The following is a 25,389-nucleotide window of genomic DNA, read 5'->3' on the forward strand; positions in this document are numbered from 1 at the left end:
TCCTGGATTGTCTATGCACCGCTGTATTGGTCTCCCAGCAGATATCAGGAAAATTAAAGTCACCCATGAGAATCAGGGCATGCGATCTAGTAGCTTCCGTGAGTTGCCTGAAGAAAGCCTCATCCACCTCATCCCCCTGGTCCGGTGGTCTATAGCAGACTCCCACCACTACATCACTCTTGTTGCACACACTTCTAAACTTAATCCAGAGACACTCAGGTTTTTCCACAGTTTCGTACCGGAGCTCTGAGCAGTCATACTGCTCCCTTACATACAGTGCTACTCCCCCACCTTTTCTGCCCTGCCTGTCCTTCCTGAACAGTTTATAACCATCCATGACTGTACTCCAGTCATGTGAGTTATCCCACCAAGTCTCTGTTATTCCAATCACGTCATAGTTCCTTGACATCACCAGGACCTCCAGTTCTCCCTGCTTGTTTCCAAGGCTTTGTGCATTTGTATATAAGCACTTGAGATAACCTGTTGATCGCCCCTCATTCCCAGTATGAGGCAGGAGCCCTCCCCTCACAGACATTCCTGCCTGTGCTTCCTCCCGGTATCCCGCTTTCCCACTTACCTCAGGGCTTTGGTCTCCTTCCCCCGGTGAACCTAGTTTAAAGCCCTCCCCACTAGGTTAGCCAGCCTGCTGGCAAAGATGCTCTTCCCTCTCTTCGTAAGATGGAGCCCGTCTCTCCCCAGCACTCCTCCTTCATGGAACACCATCCCATGGTCAAAGAATCCAAAGCCTTCTCTCCGACACCACCTGCGTAGCCATTCGTTGACTTCCACGATTCGACGGTCCCTACCCAGGCCTTTTCCTTCCACGGGGAGGATGGACGAGAACACCACTTGCGCCTCCAACTCCTTTATCCTTCTTCCCAGAGCCACGTAGTCCGCAGTGATCCGCTCAAGGTCATTCTTGGCAGTATCGTTGGTGCCCACGTGGAGAAGCAGGAAGGGGTAGCGATCCGAGGGCTTGATGAGTCTCGGCAGTCTCTCCGTCACATCGCGAATCTTAGCCCCTGGCAAGCAGCAGACTTCTCGGTTTTCCCGGTCAGGGCGGCAGATAGATGACTCAGTCCCCCGGAGGAGAGAGTCCCCGACCACCACCACCCGCCTTCTCCTCTTGGGAGTGGTGGTCGTGGAACCCCCAACCTCAGGACATCGCATCTCATGCCTTCCAACCAGCGGAGTATCCTTCTGCTTTCTCCCCCCAGACATATCATCTGGTCCACTCTCCTCAATGGTACCTGTGGAGAGAACATGAAAGCGGTTAGTTACCTGTGTCTGTGTTACTGGAACCCGGACATTCCGCTTACCTCTTCTGGAGGTCACATGTTGCCAAGCTTCTTCACTGGCCTCTTGGCTCCTCTGTGCAACCTGCTCTATATCTTTAGAGCTTTGTGCCCCTAGAAGCCTATCCTGAGTTTTGTCCAGAAAATCCTCAGTCTCTCGTATACAACGCAGGGTCGTTACCTGTTGCTCCAGACCTTCAATCTTCTCTTCCAGTATGGAGACCAGCTTGCACTTTGTACAGACAAAGTCGCTTCTGTCCTGTGGAAGAAAGACAAACATGGCACATCCAGTGCAGGTCACAACAGCTGAACCCCCCCCTTCCATATCACCTACCTACTATGAGCTTCCTCAGAGACGTTGGCAAGATGTAAGCCTCACTGGGCTCACTCCAGGCGAACTCCCAGGCAAACTCCTGCTGTGAGCTGCTCTGCTGTCCCCGCTGCTCAGCTGGTTCGCTGCCGCTCAGCTGGTTCGCGAGGCTCTGGCTATTTTTAAACAGCCAGGCTTCCCTGACGCAAACACACAGACACCCTAATGCCCGCCCCCTGCAGGCTAGCAGCCAATCAGACACTCACTCAGGCTCTCTCCCTGCCCTCCCATGGCAATAAAGCTATTAGCAATAAAACAAACAGGGAATTTTTACTTTTTCCCTGCCAATCATTTTCCTCCTTAAAATCAACAGGCTATACTTCATGAGATTTTTTTTAAACAAGTCAAAGTAAGGGAGATGCTGCCAATGGGGTAAACACCGTTACTCCAAAACTATGATCTGTTTATAGACATGCGGAGAAAAATAAATGAGCAATAACAAAAAGATGCCTGCCTTGTAAAAGAGAAAATGTTTTGTATTCTCTTTTAGCAATGCAAAACAACATACAAATAATTTTACGCTATACCACGTGTAATAAGGAAGCATAGTTTTTAAACAGGTGTTCATTATATCGAAAGTAACAAGTGTGTCAAGTGATATATAGTAGTGGTTGCCACGATAAACAACTGTGGTTAAAGAATACTTGCAGAGTAACATCCCACATGTAAAAGGTCAAGACACAAATCTGAGTTAATGCTCCACTAATACAATTCACCATATTGGAAAGAAATCTGTGTAGGTGCATTTTGCAGAAAGAAAATCTTATTTGATTTCACGAATATCAAGCCTATTTTTAGATGAAAAAATCTGAGGCACAATCACATTTATGCTAGGAATAATAATTTACAGAATGTATAAAACCTTTTATGAAATTCAAACCTGGAGAGTGAACTTTGTAATCTTCATAACTGTACCTGTTCTTTTTATAGGAACATTTACTGAATATAACACACTAGTTAAAAACTGCTGAATTTTGTTTACCAGTTTTAATAATTGTGTGGACACAACAAAAAGAAGCAACATGTTGATTTAGGATGGGGTTTTTAAAGTGGGTGGTTGGAGGGAGGGTGAGGGGGTCATGACCCACAGGGGATTGTGATCACCCCGCTTCTTTCACGTTGCTAACTGGGAGGGAGCAGGTACATAGTAAAGTTGTCCCAGTGTGGAGAAGGTTGAGAATCGCTGATTTAGGAAAAACTTCCTAGATTGTCTGCAATGTTATTAAAAAATAACCACTAATCCCTGAAAGCAGATACTTCAGGAACATTCATTTTTAGGGATTAGGGGTTGTCATAATCTCCTCTCCCCTAATCCAACATGAAAGATTCCTAAATCCCACTATGTTTCACCAGACATAGATACCATAGAGACCAACTGCCTAAGTGTACACATCAAAATCTTGGTTCCCGAGGCTTAGTTCCCATTAACTTCATTGGGACCAGGATATGGGTTCGTAAGTGTAAACAGCCTCCTGACAGGCTGGCCTTTGGGTCTTCATGGCATTGGTAAATGTGGGGGTGTGTGGAGGTGGAGTTGTAGTTGTAGGAAGAGTTTGAAAGCAGTAGAATCAATATCACAGCCTTATTCAGCCCACTCCCTGCCCCCACAAGCTGGGGGTACATGATGTCTCCAAGGTCTCTTTCCTTCCTCCACCCCAGGACATTTAACAGCTGCAGATCTGAGCCCAGTGGAAAAGATTTTAAAGTTGCCAGTCTACAATCCTTAGGAAACAAACAATTGTTTTTGTTGTAGAAAGAAAATGTGTTTTTTAGGAGGGGAAAAAGAGAGGACAATACTGCAGTGAAGTGCCTGACACCAATAAGCATTCTCCACATACTTAACCTGGTAACCAGACCTAGCTATCCCAAGAGATAGTTAAATGTCAGCCAAAGAAGGCCAACTGGAAAGTTCAGATGCTCTATTTGGACCATTAATATTGGTTGTTGGGTCAGGCTATATCCAAAAACACCTACAACTGAAAACTGAAGTATTTCTTCTACAATTGAAAGTGGCACATTAAGTACACCCTGTGGATTTGGGGAATGTTCCCCACTACAAAAATAAATAAATAAATAATCAAATCACATTTTTTTCCATGTGCAGACAGCAAAGAACATACTTCGATGAGAACTGATTTTCTCCATAATAATATACACAATAACAACAGCTACAGTACAATACAAAAGGGCCCTGACACGTTAAACTTACCCCCTGAAATATTTGTTTTCTCAGTGGAATGCACTGAAATCACTGGAGAACTGAAAATCTAAATTCTGGGAATCAACTGCCCACAATGTTTTACTGATTTCTTTTCAAATGAAAAGAGTTATAGTACTGTGAGGATGTTACCACACAGACATAATAATACCATTCACTGTTTTACCGTTCACTGATGTAAATTGAACCATTCTGGTTTGTTGGCTTTTTTAAAAGGTCCTCATTAAATTTAAATGATCAGTTTTAAGATATTTTTTCCCTGTTAAAATTAAAAATGAGTATGCTATACAGCCTTCACAGAGCATGGTGCATTATTCTAAGATTCAAGAAAATCTGCAAATATCAGAGTTTAGATAATAAAGGGAAAATGACTAAATTATTTTAGATGAGGCTGGTAGCACCACCTATTATTAAGGTAGCCTGACACTTCCCATTCTAAGATGTAGTTTTCAGTTGCTTATAAACTTTCCAAACGTTAGATGTTGAGACTGAAATTTTCCATACCTGGTGTCTGCTGCAGCCTTTTTTATTTTGCTTTTTGAATTTCAGCTAAAATGGTTCGGCTGTTTTCGAGAATGAGGCTAGTGCAAACTACGTTGTTTTACCCATGTTAAAAAATTCTGGTGAGCTCTTATTAGAAAATCTGTAGCGTGTCCATGCTCAGGAACAGGTACTTGAAATTTGAGGGCTCCAGGGTAGCCTCTGGGTCAGTTATGTTGCCATGAAAATTCCCAAATTAGGCCATGTTATAAACCTTTGAACGTTTGCAGTTTGTACATGTTCCGTAGACACTTGCCAATGCTTCACAGCATAATTCCCAGAAGATTCTGTTCTCACTGAGCATGCTCCAATCTAGGGCTGAGAAAGCCTTTCACTTCAATTGAAGCTCTGGGCTCATTTCGACTGAGCTGCCCAGCCAGTCCCAGTTCCCTCCTGGCTCATCAGCCAGTCTGTTTCTGTCCTCCATTCTATGTCCCATTTGGCTCCCAGTCCCAATATCCCTCCCTGGGCTCCTTGTCCAATATCAATGCCTCCCTAAACCTCCAGTAAAGGGGGGCACTTGTCTGGAGAATCCAGAAGCAATACAAAGCTCTGGGAACTTGACCAAAACTCACGTTAAGAAGTCTGGCTTGTTTTCACCCCTGTGAAATATTATCCATTGTTAATGAGTAAATATACTCATACAGCACATATTCAGTCTGTATTGAAAAGGACAAAGCACTGAAGATGACTAAATTGTCATATTATCCGTCATATATTTTACAAAATACTCTGTTCTGATTTTTCTCATATTTTCTCCTGACTCCTGTAGTGAGCATATGAATAATTTCTAAGCAGGGACCCAAAATTACATTTTTATTTGTTCCATTCCAAATCTCTGAGCACTGCTGAAAAATCAAACATGTTAAAAGACTACTGTATTCACATTTTAAAAGATATTGCATTCTAGTTAATAATGAAATAATAGGTTGGTCTCAAAAATATGACAGTTTCTCAAACTTGAAACTTTATACTTGAAAGAAGCCTTTAGTCTAACCTCTCCATCACTCCAGCTGAATTTTAAGACCACCGGTGTAACAAGACCACTTAGAAAACCACAGGGGTGGCCTCGATAATAATACACATATAGTTGTTGAAGCACAGGAAACTAAACCAGATGGTTTTGCTGAGGAAAGCACTTTTGTTGCTTTATAAAACAAAAAAAAACCTAATAGGTCAAACACAAAAATGCAGATATGGTGAAACAGAAAGCTAAATGGGAGATTTATGTAAATAAGAAATAAACTTGTTTTCTGTATTATATTCCCATCCACATTAAAAAAAAATGGCTGTAGGAAAACAAAGGAAGGGGAGAATGGTACCGTAGTTATGAAATAGATCAGTATCGTTTTCTTAAAGAAAAATATTAGCAACACTTACAGTAGGCACTGCTGCAGAGCTTTGAAAATTAATGCCATATGATTTGTATTAGACAGAGCACCTACATAATATCATTAAAACCCTTTTCTTGCCTCATTTATGTGCTTTAAAATTCAGAGCCTATTCATGTCTAAAGTAACTATGGCCTACACTCTTCCTTCTTCCACTTCTTATTACCAATCAATCATCCCAGCCCCCCGCCCCCCCAAAAATGCAAGAAAGCAGCTAATAGAAGCAACTTTAGGTTCTTCTACTTGCCAGGAAAAAATTCTGAACCCATAGCTTCTTAATTCCTTTTGTATTCCACACTTCAGAAGTTGCCTACAATCACATCTTTTAAAAACATTTTCCTCATTACAGGGGGCTTATTGCCAAAAACCATGCAATTTTTTTCAGTAACTGAGTGTGCCATACTCGAGTTAAATCCAGAAGACAGCATGTCACTGTGTTGGGGGCCATGGTCATTTGCATGGTGGAAGGATTTAGGGCTCTGATTCAGCCAGCATGCCATGCCGGTACCCCACAGAGAACCTATTTCGTGCTGCTTTCTTATTCTCCATAATCTGAGCTGCTTGTTTTTTCTTTTAAAGTAAGGCCCAGATTCTCAAAGGTATTCAGGTACTTAAATCTCTAATTATTAAGAAATGGCCTGAACAACTTGTATTAAGATAAGTGATGTGTTGCCTGTCTTTGCAGAATCTGAAATAAGAACTCTGGATGCGTGAACTGCCCCATTCATCTCTGAGTGTCCTAACTCAGATACCCAATGATAACAATGCTGACATTTCTCTGCTCCATTAAAGCACGTAAGAAAGGAGAAGGATCATACTGTGCAGATCTGAAGAATCTACCGAGAGCGAGAGCTCACTTTGGCCCCACGAGTGAGCACACTTGGCCCCAATTTTTTCACCATGCCCCAGCCAGAAAAGAAGTGGCCAAACCCAAGTAGCCTAGCAGAACCTAATGGGGCATCTAAGCCCTCAGCCCCTCCCAAAGCTCAAGAAGACAAGTAGAACATAGAAGCCTCACCCAGAGGAAGCTATGCATGAGTAGGCCAGCAAAGCCCATATATGTATCTGGGATAATCATTAAGGAAGCCAAGCCAAAAAAAATCAAGAGAACATTTGTGATCATATTCTAAAAATCTGTGCAACCTACTGTGATTGGCACCCAATGGGGGTGGAGCTTATTTTGCAGGTGGAGTTTAGAAGAGTACCCACCACCATTTTTCCCTCCCTAATCTGTCCCAGAGTACAGTGGAAGCCAGGTATTTTATAACGTGCTAGGTATTATGACCTTGAGGATCTTGTATCAGTGTGATTTGGGTGTAACTGAATAAAATGCTTATAGCTGTACAAGTATTTAATAAGGCCTTAGCATCGGTCCACAGGGAGAGACTCGGCACGAGCAGAAGCCACTTTCAGCAGCACAGGGTGGTCTCCCTACTCTCCATGCTGCTAGTGTAGCGAGGATTTTGGGGCAAGTATGCCCTCCCCTCCAAGCAGTGGAATGGACCAATGCCCTTTACAACCTCAGAAGCCCAAATGTCACTAGGTCCAGCCTTTGTTAACTGTTGTGTGGGGGTAGGAGATTGATAGTTAAGTGGGGAAGGTGTCAAAAAGGGGTTAAATAATGGGAATAGAACTTCAGCCCCAGTTCACAGGGACACTAGACCATATGCTCCACAACTGATCAATGGACTTTGATACCTACAGGGACTTATCCCTTCCCTGACAGCAGTAGAGAGAGCAGAAGACTTTGGCCCCAGTATCTTTCCAGTCTCACAAGCGTGCGGCAGATACACCATGGAGAGACTGTCTCATGTAGAAGGAGACAGACAGATACACATTGTTAGTCTATGTAAATGTGCGATCTTATTACTGTTGCCTTGGTCCGTCCTCTCCCCTTCTCTCTTATGCTTATGCTCAACTGCTGCGGTCTTTAATTAGATTGTACACTCTGTTGGACAGGGTATGTGTTTTTACAAAACCCAGCACAATGGGGCCTTGATCCTGACTTGGAACTTTTGGCACTACTGCAGTACAAATACTAATAAATAATAACAAAATCAATAACCAATTTATAATAAGGCTAATCTCTGTCAAACTAGAGCTGGTCAGAAATTTTCCAACTTAAATCTCAAAATTTTTTGTTATATGAGAAACTGTTTCCTGCCCACAGCTATGCAAAATCTATTTAGCAAGGTAAAACAGACGGTCACTTAATGAGTTTATTATACATAGCATATTAGGACAATCAAAAATTTAAAAAATTGGTTTAATTAATTAGGAGGATAAATTGATCATCACAAGGTTTTACACCAGAACTGGATTATCCAATATAACTGAAAGGGCAACACTTGTCAGTCCAGTTTTTAACATACTGTATTAAAAACAGTCTCTCTAAGCAAAGCTTCGAGATTGAGCTTCAGAAAGACTGCAGCAGCTAACTCAAACCTGGAGCAGTATATTCCTGATCCATGGTCTTCCTAAACTAAATAATAAAGGCCACATTCTGTCCTTAGATGAATGCACAGCTCCTATTGATTGAAATGGAGCTGTGAACATGATTCTGAGGACAGACCCTTAAGAGAGGTTTCTCTTCCCCGCCCCACCAAATTTGGGTTACCAACTAGGGCTACATAATTTCTCAAATTAACCAAACATTATAATATTATATTATAGTATATGTTAAAATAATGAAAACAGGTGTACCCAGAATGTCAACAAAACCCAACTTATGTTTTCAGAAAGGGAGCGGGATGGGCTGAAAGCAAAACATTTGACTTTTTGCTTTTTTAGCAAGCAGGTAGAGCAGTTAGAAGCGCACTCAGACACAGAAGTCCAGCTATAGCTATAGTGAAAGCAGGCACAATTCCTACGGACATAAATAGGGAGTTGCACTACCTATGTTCCAGAACTGAATATAGTCCAAAGAGAGGGTTTGGGAAGGACAGATTGGTGACTATGTGACATGCCCCATAATCCTAAATGTAGGATTAGATTTCTCCGAATTCTTAATGTGCTTCATACTATTAAAGTAACCAAGCAATTTCAGATGGTGGATGTACTGACGTATCGCTCTCTCCTGGCTGAAATACAGGTTTCACTGTTATCCAGTTTGGGGATCAGAAGAAGGAGCTGGAAACGGCAGCCTTTTAATTAAGAAATTAACAACAATATGTTAAGAGGAGAAATTAAATTTAAACATAACTGGAAAACAAATAAACAAGTACATTGTTTCTTCCGTTACTAAAGTTGAGGACATGTCTTCTTAAAACACATTTGGATTTTACTGTATTATTGGGCCTCCATGTATGTTTTCTTCTAACCAAACATTTCTTGTTTTTCCTTTCCTTTTTTTTGTTTTTAATGGGATTGGATTTTTAATTATGGGAGTTACCCACCATTATTTAAAAAAAAAAGATGAAAGATTTGGAAATTAGTTTTTCTTTTCTCACCTTTAAAACAAACCAAAACAGAAGACATCACTGATGGGGGGAAGATCTACTTTCCATGCGGCGGGCAGCAGACGTGCGTATGTGTATCTGAGCTTTCGACTGGCAATTAACATGCGAGATGGCAAACTAACCTTCTGAAACAAGAACAAACTGGGCTCTACACAGCTAGCCAACTGTTTATTTGCATGGCTCAAAAATGCAATGGAAACAAATGTGGTGGCGAATGATGATGTCAAGAATAGAAGAGTGAGAATTCTGTATGGAGAACTTTTCTAAGTTGCTTTTCCTTTCAAGTGTATCTCTAATTATCAGGAGTTAAAGTGGATAGTCCATTCAAGTGATTCTCAAATGTTAGCGAACCACTTCTTAAGACACTAACCTCTTCCAACCCTGATTCCACACCTTCCCTGCAACAACTATAGTGCTAGCTCACAAGAAAAAGGAGGATTAATGCCAGGTGCCCCAGAGGGAGTGAACCTAACAGGTAATGCTCAAGTGATCTCTCTCCTGCCATCCATCTCCATCCTCTGACAAACAGAGGCTAGGGATCAATTTCTACATGTCCACTACATGTCCACCTTAGGACAAAAGGTAAGAGGCTTAATTTGCAGGAAGGGAGATTCAGGTGAGATATAAGGAAAACGTTCTAACTATGAACAGGCTTCCAAGGGAGGCTGTGGAATCCGTCGTTGGAGGTTTTTAAGAACAGGTTGGATAAAAGCCTGTCAGGGATAGTCTAGGTATTTTGGTCTTGCCTCAGTGTAGGGGTCTGAATTAAGTGTCTTGAGGTCCCTTCCAGCACTAAATTTCTATGATTGTTTAAGTGGCACTCTTCAGTCAACACACACACACAGGAGGTCACTTAGTTCAGATGAAATGTAAAACCAAGCTCTTGACCACTTGTCCCACACTGATGTGTCAACAGAAGGGCTTTTAGAACAAATTGACAAATTAAACAGTATGAAGTCACCAGGGCCAGAGAGTACTCACCCAAGAGTGCTGAAGGAATTCAAATATGAAACTGCAGAATTACTAACTGTAGTATGTAACCTATTGCTAAAACAAGCCTCTGTACCAGATAACTGGAAGGAAGCTAATGTAATGATTATTTTTAAAAAGGGCTCCAGCGATGATCCTGGCAATTACAGGTAGCTTAGCTTAACTTCACTACCAGGCAAACTGGTTGAAACTACAGTAAAATACAGAATTATCAGACATAGATGAAAATATGTTGGGGAAGAGTCAACAAGGCTTTTGTAAAGGGAAATCATGCCTCACAAATCTATTAGAATTCTTTGAGGGTGTCAACAAGCAGGTAGGTCAGGGTGATCCAGTCAATTTTGTGTACTTGGATTTTCAGAAAGCCTTTGAAGGTCCTCATCAAAGGCTCTTAAGGAAACTAAGTCATGGGATAAGAGGTAACATCCCCTCAAGGATAGTAATTGGTTAAAAGACAGAAAACCAAGGGTAGAATAAATGGTCAGTTTTCATAATGGAGAGAAGTAAATAGCATGGTCCACCAAGGATCGGTACTGGGGTCCATGCTGGTCAACATATTCATTAATGATCTGGAAAAGGGAGTGAACAGTGAAGTAGCAAAGTTTACAGAGGATACAAAATTATTCAAGAAAGTTAAGTTCAAAGCTGACTGCAAAGAGTTACAGGGGGATCACAAAACTGGGTGACTGGGCAACAAACTGGCAGATGAATTCAACATTAATAAGTGCAAAAGTAATGCACATTGAAAAAAATAATTCCAACTACACATATATGACGATGGATTCTAAATTAGCTGTTACTATGCAAGAAAGAGATTTTGGAGTCACAGTGGATAGTCCTCTGAAAACTTCACCTCAGTATGCAGCAGCGGTCAAAAAGGCTAACAGAGTGTTAGAAACTATTAGGAAAGGAACTGAAAATAAGACAGAAAATATAACACCATTATATTAATCCATGGGTAGGCCACACCTTGAATAGTGTGTTGAGTTCGGGTCGCCCCATCTCGAAAAGGATATAGTGGAACTGGCAAACATTCAGAGAAGGACACCAGAGATGATCAAAGATATGGAACAGCTTCCATACGAGGAGAGACTATAAAGACTGGGACTGTTCATCTTAGACAAGAGATGATTAAGTGGGGATGTGATAGAGGTCTATAAAATCATGAATGGTGTGAAACCAGGGGTTACCCAATGAAATTAATAGGCATCAGGTTTAACAGAAACAAGAAGAAATACTTTTCACACAATGCAATTAACCTATAAGAGTCATTACCATGGGATGTTGTGATAGCCAAAAGTATAACTGGGTTCAAAAAAGGATTAGGTCCATCAGTGGCTAATAGCCAAGATAGTCAGGGACATAATCCCATGCTCAGGGCAACCCTAAACCTCTGACTATTAGAAGCCAGGAGGGGAAGACAGGTGTACCTCTCCAAAACTGCCCTGTTCTTAATGTTCCCCTTAAAGCTCTGGTATTGGCCATTATCGGAGATAGGATATTGGGCTAGATTGACCTTAGGTCTGACTCAGCATGGCAGGTCTTGTGATCATTACAGCGATTTCACAACATTTAAAGTGAAATGGCATTAACTCAGGTGTCCAAGCTGTGTAACTGCTTTCCATCGACCTATTTTTCTATATACATTTAACTGTAGAAGGCATTCTTCTTCAATTCCTCTTCAAACTGTTGTACAATGAAGCTGTTGCACAGCTGAAAAGAAGCTACATTTCTGCCAAGAGGTGGCTGCATTTGAGTAGAGGGTGAGTAATCTCAGTTTCAATGGATAGAGCACTTTGGGATTTACAGTTTCTTTAATATGATAACTATTATTACTACCATGTCACTTTAGTCATAATTTGGATTGTTATATTTTATTCACCATGTGAATAAACACTGTCTGAAAGGGCATATATTAATTTCTTTTTCTTGGATGCAACATATCTTTGTTTGTTCCAAGTTATTTAAAATATGTGAACTAGGGAACAAAAGGATATTCTAGCATAAATAAATATGTATTTTCTTTGGAAATTGTTGTTTTTTAAAATAAAAATGCTTCAAGGTGAGACTCACATCCACATTTTACTGAGGCCAACAGGTCTTTAAACTGTTAGAAACTAAGTCAAAAGGGGTATGACCACTAGTACACGCACATGTAAAAAAGATACTTCTCCAGCAAGTAAGCGTCAAGAATTTTATGAATGTGCAGTATCCGTTTCAGACAAAAGACCACAATCTATCAAACCTTTCTCCTGAAGGTTCATGCAAGCCCTAGTCTCACAATTACTGCACCTAGAAGCCAGTGATAAGATAATCAGTGCACTGGATCACCACATCAATCAGGGCAGATAGGATCTGATTTAAAGATCAAATTGACTTAATAAAGCAATCAATTATCCTGGCTCAAGAGAGCTGACAGAAAAAAAAGTTACAGAGTTCATATATATAAATACTCTTGAATACTTGGAAGGGTCAACAATATTTATCCTCCTGCTCAACAAATAAAAATTCCAACACCTGGAAATTATGACTGGCCCTGTAACTTATTTCCATAACATTTGTTTAAAGTGATCTCACTATGAGAGGAAAGCAAGAATTTAACTAAGAGTGTAGAAGGGAAAAGAATCATTTAAAATTGGGGCAAACAACAGAAGACGGTAGAATACCCCTTCATGAGAGAGGATGTTTGTCAGCTGGCGAGGGATCTCATATATCATATTCTATAGACAGTTACAGATAGATATAATTGACATTCCTTTTATTACTTAAGGGACAATTCCTGTAGTCCTTACTCTGGTGAAACACGCACTGACTTTTGCTGTGCCCAAGTAAGGACTGCAGGATTTGTCACAAAAAAGAATGCAGAGAAAAGCAGATTGTGGCAAAACATACCAGAGAAGACAACTCGGATCATTAACATTCCTTGAAAGCAACGTTGCAGAATCAGAGGCGTCTTGGCCGACAGTTTGGTTGGACGAAAGTTCAATTTTACTGTATTACTTCCTGCAGTGAAAGTAGTGCTAGGGAGTCTTTTACAAGACAGTACTGTGCACAAAATACAAGAAAAACTAAAAATATGTATATATTTAAAAAATATAGAAATATCTTAAACATATAGGAAGAAGGGGAGAGATTCCCCTTCACAACAGTACTAGGAGGCAGCTGTCTACACTAAGAATACATTCTAGTGGATAGAATGGCATATAGAGGAACCATGCACAAAAGTCCAGTTAACACCAATGGGAGTTATAAATGTAACACTGCTGTGAAAAAAGACACCTCAGTATGAATACCTAGATTTTGCTATGTTAAAATACTTAAAATGGACTAAAAAAGTAACTTTGATAAATGGCCAAGTGCATTTTCCTGTTGACTTTAAATCACAAACATGATCAATATCACATTACTACGCTATGATGGTTCTATTTAAATGGTTTCTTAGTATGTCTGATGGTACTGTGGGCCAGCTATAATCTATTCTATTGCATGAAGTGTTCTGGTTTTGTTTTACTTTTTCTATTGTTTTACTAAAATCAATACAAAAATGTGGCAACCAGCTTCCAGCATAAAGCTGGCCCCAATTCAGAAAGCACTTAAGCTCCTGCTCAGCTATAAGCATCTGAATAGTCTCATACCTAAATGCTTTGTTGACTGTATCCAATATTCCCTGTCCCCAAACACTGACAGATTTACACAGAAGGCAAAGGAGAATGTTTCTTCAACTTTGTAGACACTGTAGAAAAATCTAAACAGGTTGTAAATTACAGGTCATTAAAACTTTACCCTGGTTTGAAATTTGACTTTTGCCTAATACCTATTTATTTCTAGGCTTTCTATTGCAATCACATGCTCCTGTGAAGAGGTAAATTGTAAGCCTTCGATGGGATTCTGGGGAAAACATTTGAGTGCTGAGGAGGCATAGCACTAATTTCAGATCCTAGGCAATTGGACTGTGGAGTCCCCATTGCCAAAACGAGCATCAGATATGAGGGCTACATCTAGAGTACATGCCTAGAGACCCAAAGCCAGGAACCATGCCTAAACTCTGCCCAGACCCAGGAAGTAAAAGTGAGATTCAGTATTTGGATCCATTCATAGAAGTCTAGAGAGTGTCCAACTGGGGGAGCTCAACTAGGTCAGTAACACTGGGGTTGGGTAGTTAGCTCTGTCTTATTGGAGTGCTTTTCTTCTCCGCACCTCTCCTGCCTGCACAACATTTAACTTTGCGCTGCACTGCCCAGCCCCAGAACACTATGCCAAAGGGGTTATAAGAGAGGAGGAGAAAGCTCCATTGTAGAACTTCTTGGAAAAGGCAAACTCACTTTCTCTCTAGGGCAGCTTTACAGAGGTTGTGTTCTATTTGCAGGATATCCTATTGCAACTTTACAAATAAACATGTCTCTCACTTCCCATACAATGAGACTTCTTTAAGGTTTCACTTGCATATATCCCTTCATGATTTTAGTGTTAACGGTATTTGGCGGCTGGGAAATAAAGAGTTAGCAATGGATTGATGGGTACTTTCTCAGTGCTCTAAGTTAAATGTTTGTGAGAACCTGTATTGATTTGAAATAAGACTCTCTTGGGGTGGTTGTGAGAGGAAATTTGTATGATGCCTTGTGTTTTTCACATGGTATAGGAATGAGTCATAGACTGTTAAGTGCTTACTATTGTACTAGTGTTTGAAAATATCTAGCAGATGGTTTATTGTAACGTTCTGCATAAAATAAAAGGTATAAATTAACCTCGCAAAACAAAACAGCACACAGAAGATTCATACATCAACAGTGTTGACATATTACTTCCCCTCCTTCCCCCACTTAGTGGTATTGATTGCTATTCATAATATAATCAGAAACTCCTCCCACCAATTTACATTCAGACAAATATTAACTTCATTGTAATTAAAATGATCAATTACAAGTTAAAAATCAGATGTTTTAAAAACATTTTGTATCTATCACTAATATTTTAGCTGAAAACTGACATTTAAAAAAAATCACATTTACTGTTCACTATTTGCTTACTTGTGTTTTGCTCTGCTTGGACAATAAAACTAGATGGAGGAGTTATACTCTTCTTTTGAGCAAATGACATTTTCAGGTTTTCATCCATAGCACAATGCTCCAATATCTGATTTTCAATCTCTGCAGGTGGAAGTTTAAGTACCAACCAATACTGGTGAAATTATAAACAAACAAAAATATTTTCCCCCTAACATTAGGTTTTTTAAACTTTTTTTTAAAAAAACATCTACAAGTTAAGCTCTGATGCAACAAGGTATTTCACCATGTGCCTAATTTTTAAGCATGTCTGTAGTCCCACCTCAATGGGACAGCTACATGTTTCAATTTAGGCATGTGCTTAAGTACTTTACTGAATTAGGAAGTAACTTACACAAGATCATAATGTAAGAACAGTAGCATACCTGAAATTAGAACCCAAGGGTCCTGACTCCTAGTCCTAGTCTCTGATCGCTAGACAACACTTCATACCAATACCCACCCCAGTAAATATAGGATGAAATCTGTCCCCATTGAAGTCAGTAAGAGTTTTGCTATTGACTGTAATGGGACCAGGATTTAACCCTTAATATTTTATAAAACAAGTATGATTGTATTTATGGTTTTATTATTATTACTATTATTATTCCTAATCAGGAAGTAAAGAGAAAGAAAAGACAGAATGGGGTCTACCCTACGGGCATATGTTATTCATATTTGCATCAATGGAATTTAAAATTAAATACAGAGAGGATACTATCGATCCGAATGTATTCAATCGTACATTTAAGAAATCTCATAAAATGCTTATAAATGTGATCATGCTTTCTAACATTATACAGCATACTTATTCTAATGATGTTAAATATCTAAATCCAACCTAGTCCATTAAAGTCTGGAATAGTTTATTTTCTATTTTAAAGTTATTCTCTTTTTTAGCCATTATAAGAATGGAAGTAACCACATTTTAAATATATTTAGAGAAGAACTAATAAGTCTCCCATTAGGCAAAGGGAACCCACTAATGAGATACTTAAGATGAACTCTATCCTAGTGAGAAATTCTTTCCAGAAGATTTTGGGACAGTCCCAAAAACATATGAACGAAAGATCTGGAATGCTGCTTACATTACCACCATGTGTCCTTGATGGAGACTCCAGCTGAGAACTTTCTATCTGGTGGTTTTGCTGAATAAGATGAAGGGTGTTTTGTTTTTTTAAGGTTTGCACACAGGTCATCCCAGGTAGAATCTGATGAATGTAGACCAAACTGTGCCCCTAGTGAAACCACTGAGTCACTGCATCCAAACTTGCTCCATTAACAAAGAGTCTTGCTATTGATTTCAGCAGGACCAGGATTTGGACTTATACCAGCATAGAAGACAGCGGAATTCAGTCCTGAATATTCATATTGAAACTCAATTTATATATTTTCTTTGGATATTTTACTTTAATAACTATTTTAATGTTCTGATATTAATGTCTGTTTTATGCCATTTAAATTTTTAAAAATGAAAAGCTTGTTTATTGTGGAAGGTTATGTTTTACTTAAAAATAACAGAACTGAGATCCTTTGTACCATAGATTTTGTTCATAATTTTCTATCTGTTATAAAATGTTGTGTATAAAATTATTTGTAATTATACCTAATTATATATATATTTAATTATATCTGGAAGATTTCCTGGGTTAATTAACCATGCTAAGGTCCCAAACAGAAAATGATATCCAAGCAGGTGGACCCTTACTCCCATGAAATATCATACCAACATCTAGGACTCCTAACAGTTATATGCATTGCAGAACTGGGGCTCAACTTTACAGCCCAGTTGGCCAAATTCTACTTCTCCACTCACCTGAGGTAATAGCTTCGATGCATATGTAATGTTCCCATTTCCCATTTTTATCGTCATCATCAAGAGGGTTGGTAAGTTACCATGATTACCTCACAAGACAATATTTAAATTATAATATATTTTCGCCTTACTAGTGTCCTCTTTTAATTGCTTAAGTCAAGGTCAAAGAGCTCAAAAATTAATTAAAAACCAAAGAATTAACCAGGAACGAGATACCAAAAACCTGATTTTTCCTACCCAATGAAGCACTTGCTATTTTGGTATTAACTTTGTAATTTAAGAAACACAAACAATGATCTTCTTTTTGAATCACACCAATGAATATGGACGCCAGATCTGGTTTCCCATAGAGAAATTATTAAAAGCCAGAAATAGCCCAATTACCACAGGAAATCTTTGAGGTGCAAAATGGGGACAATGTTCTCCTGGGAAAAAAATAATATTTCTGGTGTGGTTATTCATGTCTCTTTTAATACAATGCAGATTTTTTTTAAACAAAAGTATATGCATAGAATAGAATTAAACAAATTTTGACTAACAAAAACATCTGAAATAAAGTAAATAGCTATAGACACATAGGTGACACAGTACTTGACATCATAATATTAATGTGAAGCTTCATTCTGAAGCAGAACTAACCAAACCTTTGATTGTCAGCATTAATGGTGTTTTTGCCCCATCACAGTAAAAGGCCGCCAGCCTGCAGAGAGGTCTTTAAAGTCAGGTTTCACTGCATCTTGCTATGATCTTAATGTTGGACATAAAAGTTCGCAGAAACAATCAGAGAAAAACTCTTTAAAATAGTTCCAGTTTATAGACCCCTCCCAGAGGAATTCAGTAAAGGAATGTAAACCTAAAGATTTATTTTTCTGTTCAGGTCATGGCTGGGCTAGCCCACTAAGTTACTGAACTCCCTAGTCTGAAACTGAGAGCAACACTAAGTTAACAGGCCTCTGTAGGTAAAAATTCATGAGATACCCCTCTGTAGGTCATGCATTTTCACTGAAGTTATTGCATTAAACAGATCAACGGCATTGTTTCAAAAAGGGCACATGGCCAATAACCTACCTCAATGTAGTCTTTGGCATGGCCCCAGTCTCTTTTAGCATCCAGATTGCCCAAACTGAAATATTCCATCTGTCCGAGGTGAATTTTAGCTACTGATCGGCTAATTTTTCGAGTTACAAAGTTAGCCCCTGAAACAGAGATAAAAGATATCATCAGCATAGTCACATGATGGATAACTGTCTGCTAGTAGAATCCCAAAGCTCAGCTCAAAGCAACTTCTTTCAGTCTTTAACCCCCACACACCACACACTACCCAAACCATGCCATCATTTATCATTTGAGTAAGCTAAGAAGCTCGAAATATAAGTGTCACATTATCTCCACTTTCACAGCAAACCGTCTTTGTTTGTGGGACTTCTGAAGCATTCCGAATTTGCTGCCTCAGTATTCAACCTAGGCAGAAGGCCAATGAAAATCAATTGGAATGTCAGTTTCTAAACACAAAATGCAAAAGGTTACATAAAGAAAGGAAGACAGGCATCTTAGACTATCCTCACTTAAAAAAAAAAAAAAACCCACATACATATATATACTTTTTGTCTCTTAGTAAAGCTGATGGTGAGACCATCCAAAATTGAAACTTCCTTCAAAAGGTTTTACTGGTTAACTAGAAAAGAAGAATAAATTCATTAATTAATTTGGGATTCTCTATCTCCACATTTGAGTAAGACATTGACACAGTGATGATAAACTCTACCATTTGGGAATTGCACACAGATATACCATACCACAAGTAGCCTGGTTCTACATATTTGATTGCGAAATTCACATGCCTGTGCCTTCTCCTTGTAGAGTTGTTTCAAATTACATTTGGCTTTTCATATCTTTTCATCACAACATAGTTCTTTAGATACCTTAATACTAAGACTATGACTTCTATACCAATAAGAAACAAACGATCAACTGTTTGCTCCAAAAAAGAAAGTTAACAGAACTGGGGACTGACAGTCAGGCTAAACAAGCTCAATGATATTAGCACCCTAATGCACTACTAGAATTAAAATGACATGGCATTTACTGGGCCAAAGAATATGACTAACTAGTGACATGGGCTACTCTATCCAAAGAGAAACAGTATCATTAATAGTATGGAACATAATTATTTCTCTTTCTAAAATGATTATTGGTTTGTTGTTTCAGTTTGAATAAAGGATTGCTCATAACTAAAAGATAGGAAGGAAATCAGTGTGTCTACAACTAGACACATTCATGATACAAAACAGCTCTCATGAGATCTACCTGTACATTTTCTATAGTTTGTCTTACAAATGGTCTTTCTTTGGACTTACTGCATGATATATATTGCATATTCCAGACCAAAACCTTCTGTCACACAAAATAAGAAAACCATAGACACTGCTTGTGTCCTGTTTGACTGTCCCACAAAGTAAAAAATGGGATTATTTCTTTTGCACCATGAGCATCATAAGAATTGAAAAAATTAAAGTCCCTCAGATCAGATTTATCAAAAGGATTCAGAGATATTTTGCTTTTGTTTGTCAAATGTTAAAGACTAAATGACATTCTGATTTACTGGTTATTTTAAAATGTTAGGGAATCTTCTATGATTACAGTTTTTATATTCGCTGGAAAAGTGACTCATATATGTAGTAGACCACAGCACAGTTTGACACTGAGAGTCAGATTTTCAAAAGAATGTGCACACAGAATGTGTGCCCCTGCCCTGTTGTGTGCAAACTCTGATGTGTGAACACAAACATGCCTATGTGCATATGCAAATGAGTGTGGGCATGCATGCTCACTGGGAGGTTTGGACGATGAACCTAAGTGCAAATGCACTTAGGAAAAATCTAGTCCTGAAGTGATATTTTTTAATACATATATTTTAAAAGTCAATGTGATGACTGATGTGGGTGTGCTGCCTTCTTGCTTATTACTTCCTGTTCATGCTCTTTTCAGGCTCCCTGAACTCAGTGTTTCAGTTTGTGCGCATGTGTGTCTACACACACATAGCGATGGGTGTGTGCAGTTACTCAGCGCCTGCCATATGGACTGTTATGTTTTGTTCACACTGTTGCTGACTAACTGGTTCATGGTTATTACATGTTTTGATGACATGGGTATCTTGCTTCAATTTCCTTGAGTTTTACGATTGCTGTTCTGGGTGCATCAGAGTGTAACAATCAGTAATAATCAACGGAACAATTCACTATAATTACAATTTGTTAATAAATTGAAATGTTACATATTAGCTGAAATTAAAAATTCAGAAACTAAACAAACAATCTAAGCATATGGCCTGGAATTATAGAAAATGAAACTTCCTTCCTTTTGATAGTAATGTGGGATAATGGAAGAGACTGTGGTCTAGAAAATAAAGCACGGAATCCTGATTAGGACACTTTGGATCTAATTCTGCTCTTAGGCCCAATACAGTTATGAACTCCATGCAGACAAACACCTACATGTAGCTCATTGCAGGAACAGGTCCTTAGCTAATCCCCTCTGATAAGTTTGGAATATTATTGCAGTCTTGAAAAAGCTATGTACTGTAACTCCTCTGTGCATTGGCTTGTTATTTGCAAAATGAGTATGAATGATGCACTTCACTAATGTCGATGGCAAAACTCCCACCAACATTGATGGGGCCAAGATTTTACCCAGCATATTCTGCATCTTATTTAAAGTTAGTAAAGTGCTTTGAGATCTTCACTTGTATTCTTATTATTTGTAAAAGTGGAATTTATATCATGATATTTTAACCATTAGCCAAAACTATTAAGCACTACTCTGAGGTTTAACATTTTGTATTGAAAGTAGGTTATACTTTCTCCATGAACACAAGAGGCACTTTCAGCACTAAAGTCTTTTTACAAGGATAGAGTTAAAGTATCTGGTCTTAGGTTTCAGACTGCAAGGGAGTAAAACTAGCAGCTTTCATCACCACATTCCCATTCCCTGTATCAGCAGTGAGAGTAATAATCATCATCTGTATTGCAGCAAGCTTTACTGTGTTGAACTACTAGGCTAAAGAATGACAGCTTCAATTTTGGAATTATCATCTCCTGAGGGAACATAAAAAACAAATATTTTGGGGAAAAATGGTTCTGAGCAATCAAGTTAACATAGTATTCAAATACAATCAATACTACGTGGGAAATGGGAGAGGTATCACTGGCAACCACTAAAATCAATCATTAGTGGTTAGGTGCAACATTACAAAAAGTATTTATTACTTTTCTTGTTATAGAAAGAATTATGTTCAAAAATTTCTTCTAAACACAAACAGAGTATACCCCCAAAGGCAGAAATGAAAGATTAGAGAGGATCAGGATAAAAAAATCGGAAACATTATTTTACTGGAATATTCTGCTGAATATTGAGCAGAAACATTTCAGTTCTCTTATTCTAAATACCACATAAAGCAGTTAATGAAACCTAAGCTACTGTTCATTTTGAGAAATGTGGTCAGGAATTTTTTCATGTGACTCTGTACCAAGGACTGAATGGCGTTTCAGAGGCGTTAAAATGATGTGATTCATAGATAATGCTTAAATACCAATTCTCTTCAAACATAATATCTTAAAATATCCTATTACACTTCATGACTGATCTCATGCCATTAAACGCACATCAAAACTAGAACTTAAACTGATGCCCACTACAGCCATACACAGTAGTTAAAGTTATGACAGCAATTCCACTATAAAGCCCTATTTCTAGGGTTTATAATTTGGCTATATAAATTTGCTTTGGCCTGAAACTTGGCAGACATTATGTCTTGCTGCTTAGGAGTGATTCTATCTATAGATTTACATGTAGCTCTGTGGACATCTTTATATGGCTAAAAATAAAATAAGGGCTGCGGCACAGAAACGGTTAGCTTCTTTCTTCCTTAAGAGGTCTTCAGGACTCTCGCAGGTTGTATCTGCACTAGTCTTTCCCCCCTAAAATTTCTCACCATTGCTATTACCAGAGCTGCCTCACTGGTAACAGTAACAGTAGGAGCATAAGTATAGACGGAGCACAAGGTGGCTGGTGGGATTTTAACCACTCCACCATCCAGACTGGCTCTGAGATATGTCGATGATGGAGTAGCTAAAATGCCATTGGCTGACAATCTTTTCTACACTAATGCTTCTGCCATTATCTTCAACAGTGGAGCTGCTTTGATGGTAGCGCTGGTGAGAAATTTTAAGGAAAAAAAGTTCCTCCCATTTATCTCCTGCCCTTAATCTTGGATGCTCCTTATGGCACCCTTCATCTTTTACAACAGGGCAGAAATGAACTTCCTGTAGAGTTCAAATGCTTGCTATTAATCAGCCAAAGGTGTGGCTCTTGACTAAATGATTTATTTGTTACAGTTGCAAAAAAGGCTAATACCATTCTGGGGTAAGTTAACAAAAGTGTGATATGTAAGACCTGGGAGGTAACTGTTCTGCTCTACTCAGCACTGGTTCTGCTCTACTCTGATGGAGTACCTTGTCTCATTCTGGGTGCCACACCCTCAGGAAGATGTGGACAAACTGGAGGGAGTCCAGAGGTAAGCTACAAAAATGATAAAAGGATCAGAAAACCTGACCTATATGGAAAGGTTAAAAAAACTGGGCATGTGTAGTCTTGAGAAAGGATAACTGATAACAGTCTTCAAATACGACAAGGGCTGTTACAAAGAGAAAGGAGAACAATTGCTCTCCTCTATATTCACTGAAGGTAGGATTAAAAGTAATCAGCTTAATCTGCAGCAAGAGAGATTTAGATTAGATATCACTTTTTAACTATAGGGTAGTTAAGCTCTAGAACAGGTTAACAAAGGAGGCTACAGAATTCTTACCATCGGAGGTTTTTAAGAACAGGTTGGACAAACACCTGTCAGGGATGATCTAGGTATACTTGGTCCTTCTTCAGTATGGAGGGCTGGACTAGATGACCTCTCGAGGTCCCTCAACATTTCTATGATTGCATGATTTAGAACACTTTTTAACTTCTGTAATTCAGATAGTTGTTTTGTCAAGATCTGTAGCCCACGAGTGTGTAATCACAGATGTATCAGAACACACTGAATAGCCTTTTAGGTAGTTGAAGAAAAAAAGATATCTGCTTTGCAGACTTTTTGTGCTCGTGCAACGAACGGAATAACACAAAGGGCCAAATTCTGCTCTCATGCTGCCACTGACTTCAGTGCAGTTACTCCAGATTTACTCTACTCTCAGAGCAGAATTTGGCCCAGTTGCTCTAAATGAGCCTTTATGGTTTGCTGTCTGAATAACCTACAATTTTAACTCTCCTCAAGTAATCTTTTGACTGGATGAAGGAGACGTTACTGTCAAAACCAGTTTTAAAAGAGGCCTTAAATACGAATTTACCTGAGATTTCTCTCTTCTGGGAATTACAGGCATTATTTTACAGACAGATAGGTTAAGATCCAGATCCTCAAAGATATTTAGGCCCCTAATTCTCATTGATTTCCATAGGAGTCAGGTGCTTAAATACTTTGGAGGATCTGAGTCTAAGTGAGTTAATCAAGGCCTGAGAAGGAACAAGTATCAGAACCATGAACAGAACACCTGGATTCATGGCTCTCAGTCATGTGGTTAAATAACCAAATCACATTTAAAAATGGAATGAGCCTAAATGCTTGGAGCATTTTGAAGGCTGAGACAGACTGAAGATGGTATAAAATGGAGACTGAGGTGGCATAGTTTGTGGTTTCCACGACTGGAGAGTGTAAGGGTGGAACTCAGGTGTCACGTGAGGATGAGTACTAAGAGTGCACAGAGTTGGGAGTGAAGGAAAGTGGGTAGAAAGATAATGGGAAATTTACATAGATGGGAGGCTAGGAGAAGGCACTTTAAAAGAGAAATCTGTAGGTAGGAGTCAGAGATATTAGGGTCTGGCCACTTAGGGAATGCAGTGAAAGGATGAGAGCCCGACAGGGTGCCTGTCAGCAGGCAACTGCATGGATAAGTATATTCTTTGGTAGTTTCGTTCAGTTCACAACGGACATGGATATTTGCCTCAGTGTTCTAAGAGTTAAACTGTATTTAAAGCCTGTTTTGCATTCAAAATGACCAAAGGATCTAACTCCAAGTAAAACAATGACAGAATATTTTCTATCCCTACCGAATAGCAGCACTGTGTAAATCACTGTGAAAAGTTACATCTAATTAGCGAACAGTCTGAAGGATTGTTTGTAATAAATACAAAACTATTATATTTTCCAAAGGTAGGATTTACACAGGTATTCTGTGGTGGGCACAAAAAAGTTAAATCCTAGCATGCAGGTTTATTAAAAGGACACAGAAACACGCCAATAATCATCACTGGCAACAAAAATGTTATTTCAGTACATTTAATTAAAATATTTTTTTTCTCTCGGGAAATATGTCCTGGACAGGGACACAGCAGGCATCAAAGAATTCTTTTAGAGGAAAAAAATTGAACATTGTTTTCATCATTAAAATGTAAACGTGTTATTTCTGTTCCAAGTTTATCGTGTGCTGTTAACAGCACTTAGATAAACAGAGCAGTGTTTCTCTTACTGTATGCTCACCCTTTTCCACCAAACTACTGATTTTTTAAAACAAACTTCATTTCATGTTCTATAGGTGATTTTCTCAAACACTTTTTTAAACCCTAATTTTTCTTTAAAATTATACTATTGATATTGAAGCAAACAGCTAAGTTAGGCCATGACTCAACAAAACACTCTCATACTTAACTGTAAGCATATGGCAAATAGTCTCATACATTGTTTAAGCACACTTAAACTACTAAAGTTAAGCACATGCTTTGCTGAATCCAGTCCTTGAGGCAACAAAAATTCAGAACTACGGTCAGAACCTCAAAGTTACAAACACCAGAGTTACGAACTGACCAGTCAACTGCACATCTCATTTGGAACTGGAAGTACACAATCAAGCAGCAGCAGAAAACAAAACAAAACCCCTCAAATACAGTACAGTATGGTGTTAAACGTAACCTACTAAAAAAAATAAAGGGAAAGATGATTTGACATCAGTTTCTGTGGGATCAGGATTTAGTGTAATGACACTAGCCTGTCTTGATACAGTGCAAGCAGATTTTGTACGAATTTCCCATACCTCTCTGCCTATGCAATTCAATGCCAACTGTCAGTACTTGGATCGCCTTACATATGCATGACTTACTTAAAACATATCGGGGGAAAAGAAAGGTTTTAATTCACTAATCATAGAAAATAGTGGAATTAGCTTTAACA

At 38.9% G+C, this 25,389-nt stretch overlaps 1 protein-coding gene across 4 annotated transcripts in view; it reads right to left on the reverse strand.

Moving 5' to 3' along the window:
- The window catches only part of GMDS (GDP-mannose 4,6-dehydratase), a 542,341-nt gene that overhangs the window by 272,457 nt on the left and 244,495 nt on the right, over nt 1-25,389 (reverse strand). For all 4 annotated transcript variants that reach the window (XM_007058823.4, XM_037893246.2, XM_043540188.1 and 1 more), the window contains exon 7: nt 18,189-18,316. In XM_007058823.4, the coding sequence (XP_007058885.2) occupies nt 18,189-18,316 (128 nt within the window). The remainder of the gene's footprint in view (nt 1-18,188; nt 18,317-25,389) is intronic.

The sequence above is a fragment of the Chelonia mydas genome, chromosome 2 (assembly GCF_015237465.2).
Source record: "Chelonia mydas isolate rCheMyd1 chromosome 2, rCheMyd1.pri.v2, whole genome shotgun sequence".
In the NCBI taxonomy this organism is placed as follows: domain Eukaryota; kingdom Metazoa; phylum Chordata; order Testudines; family Cheloniidae; genus Chelonia; species Chelonia mydas.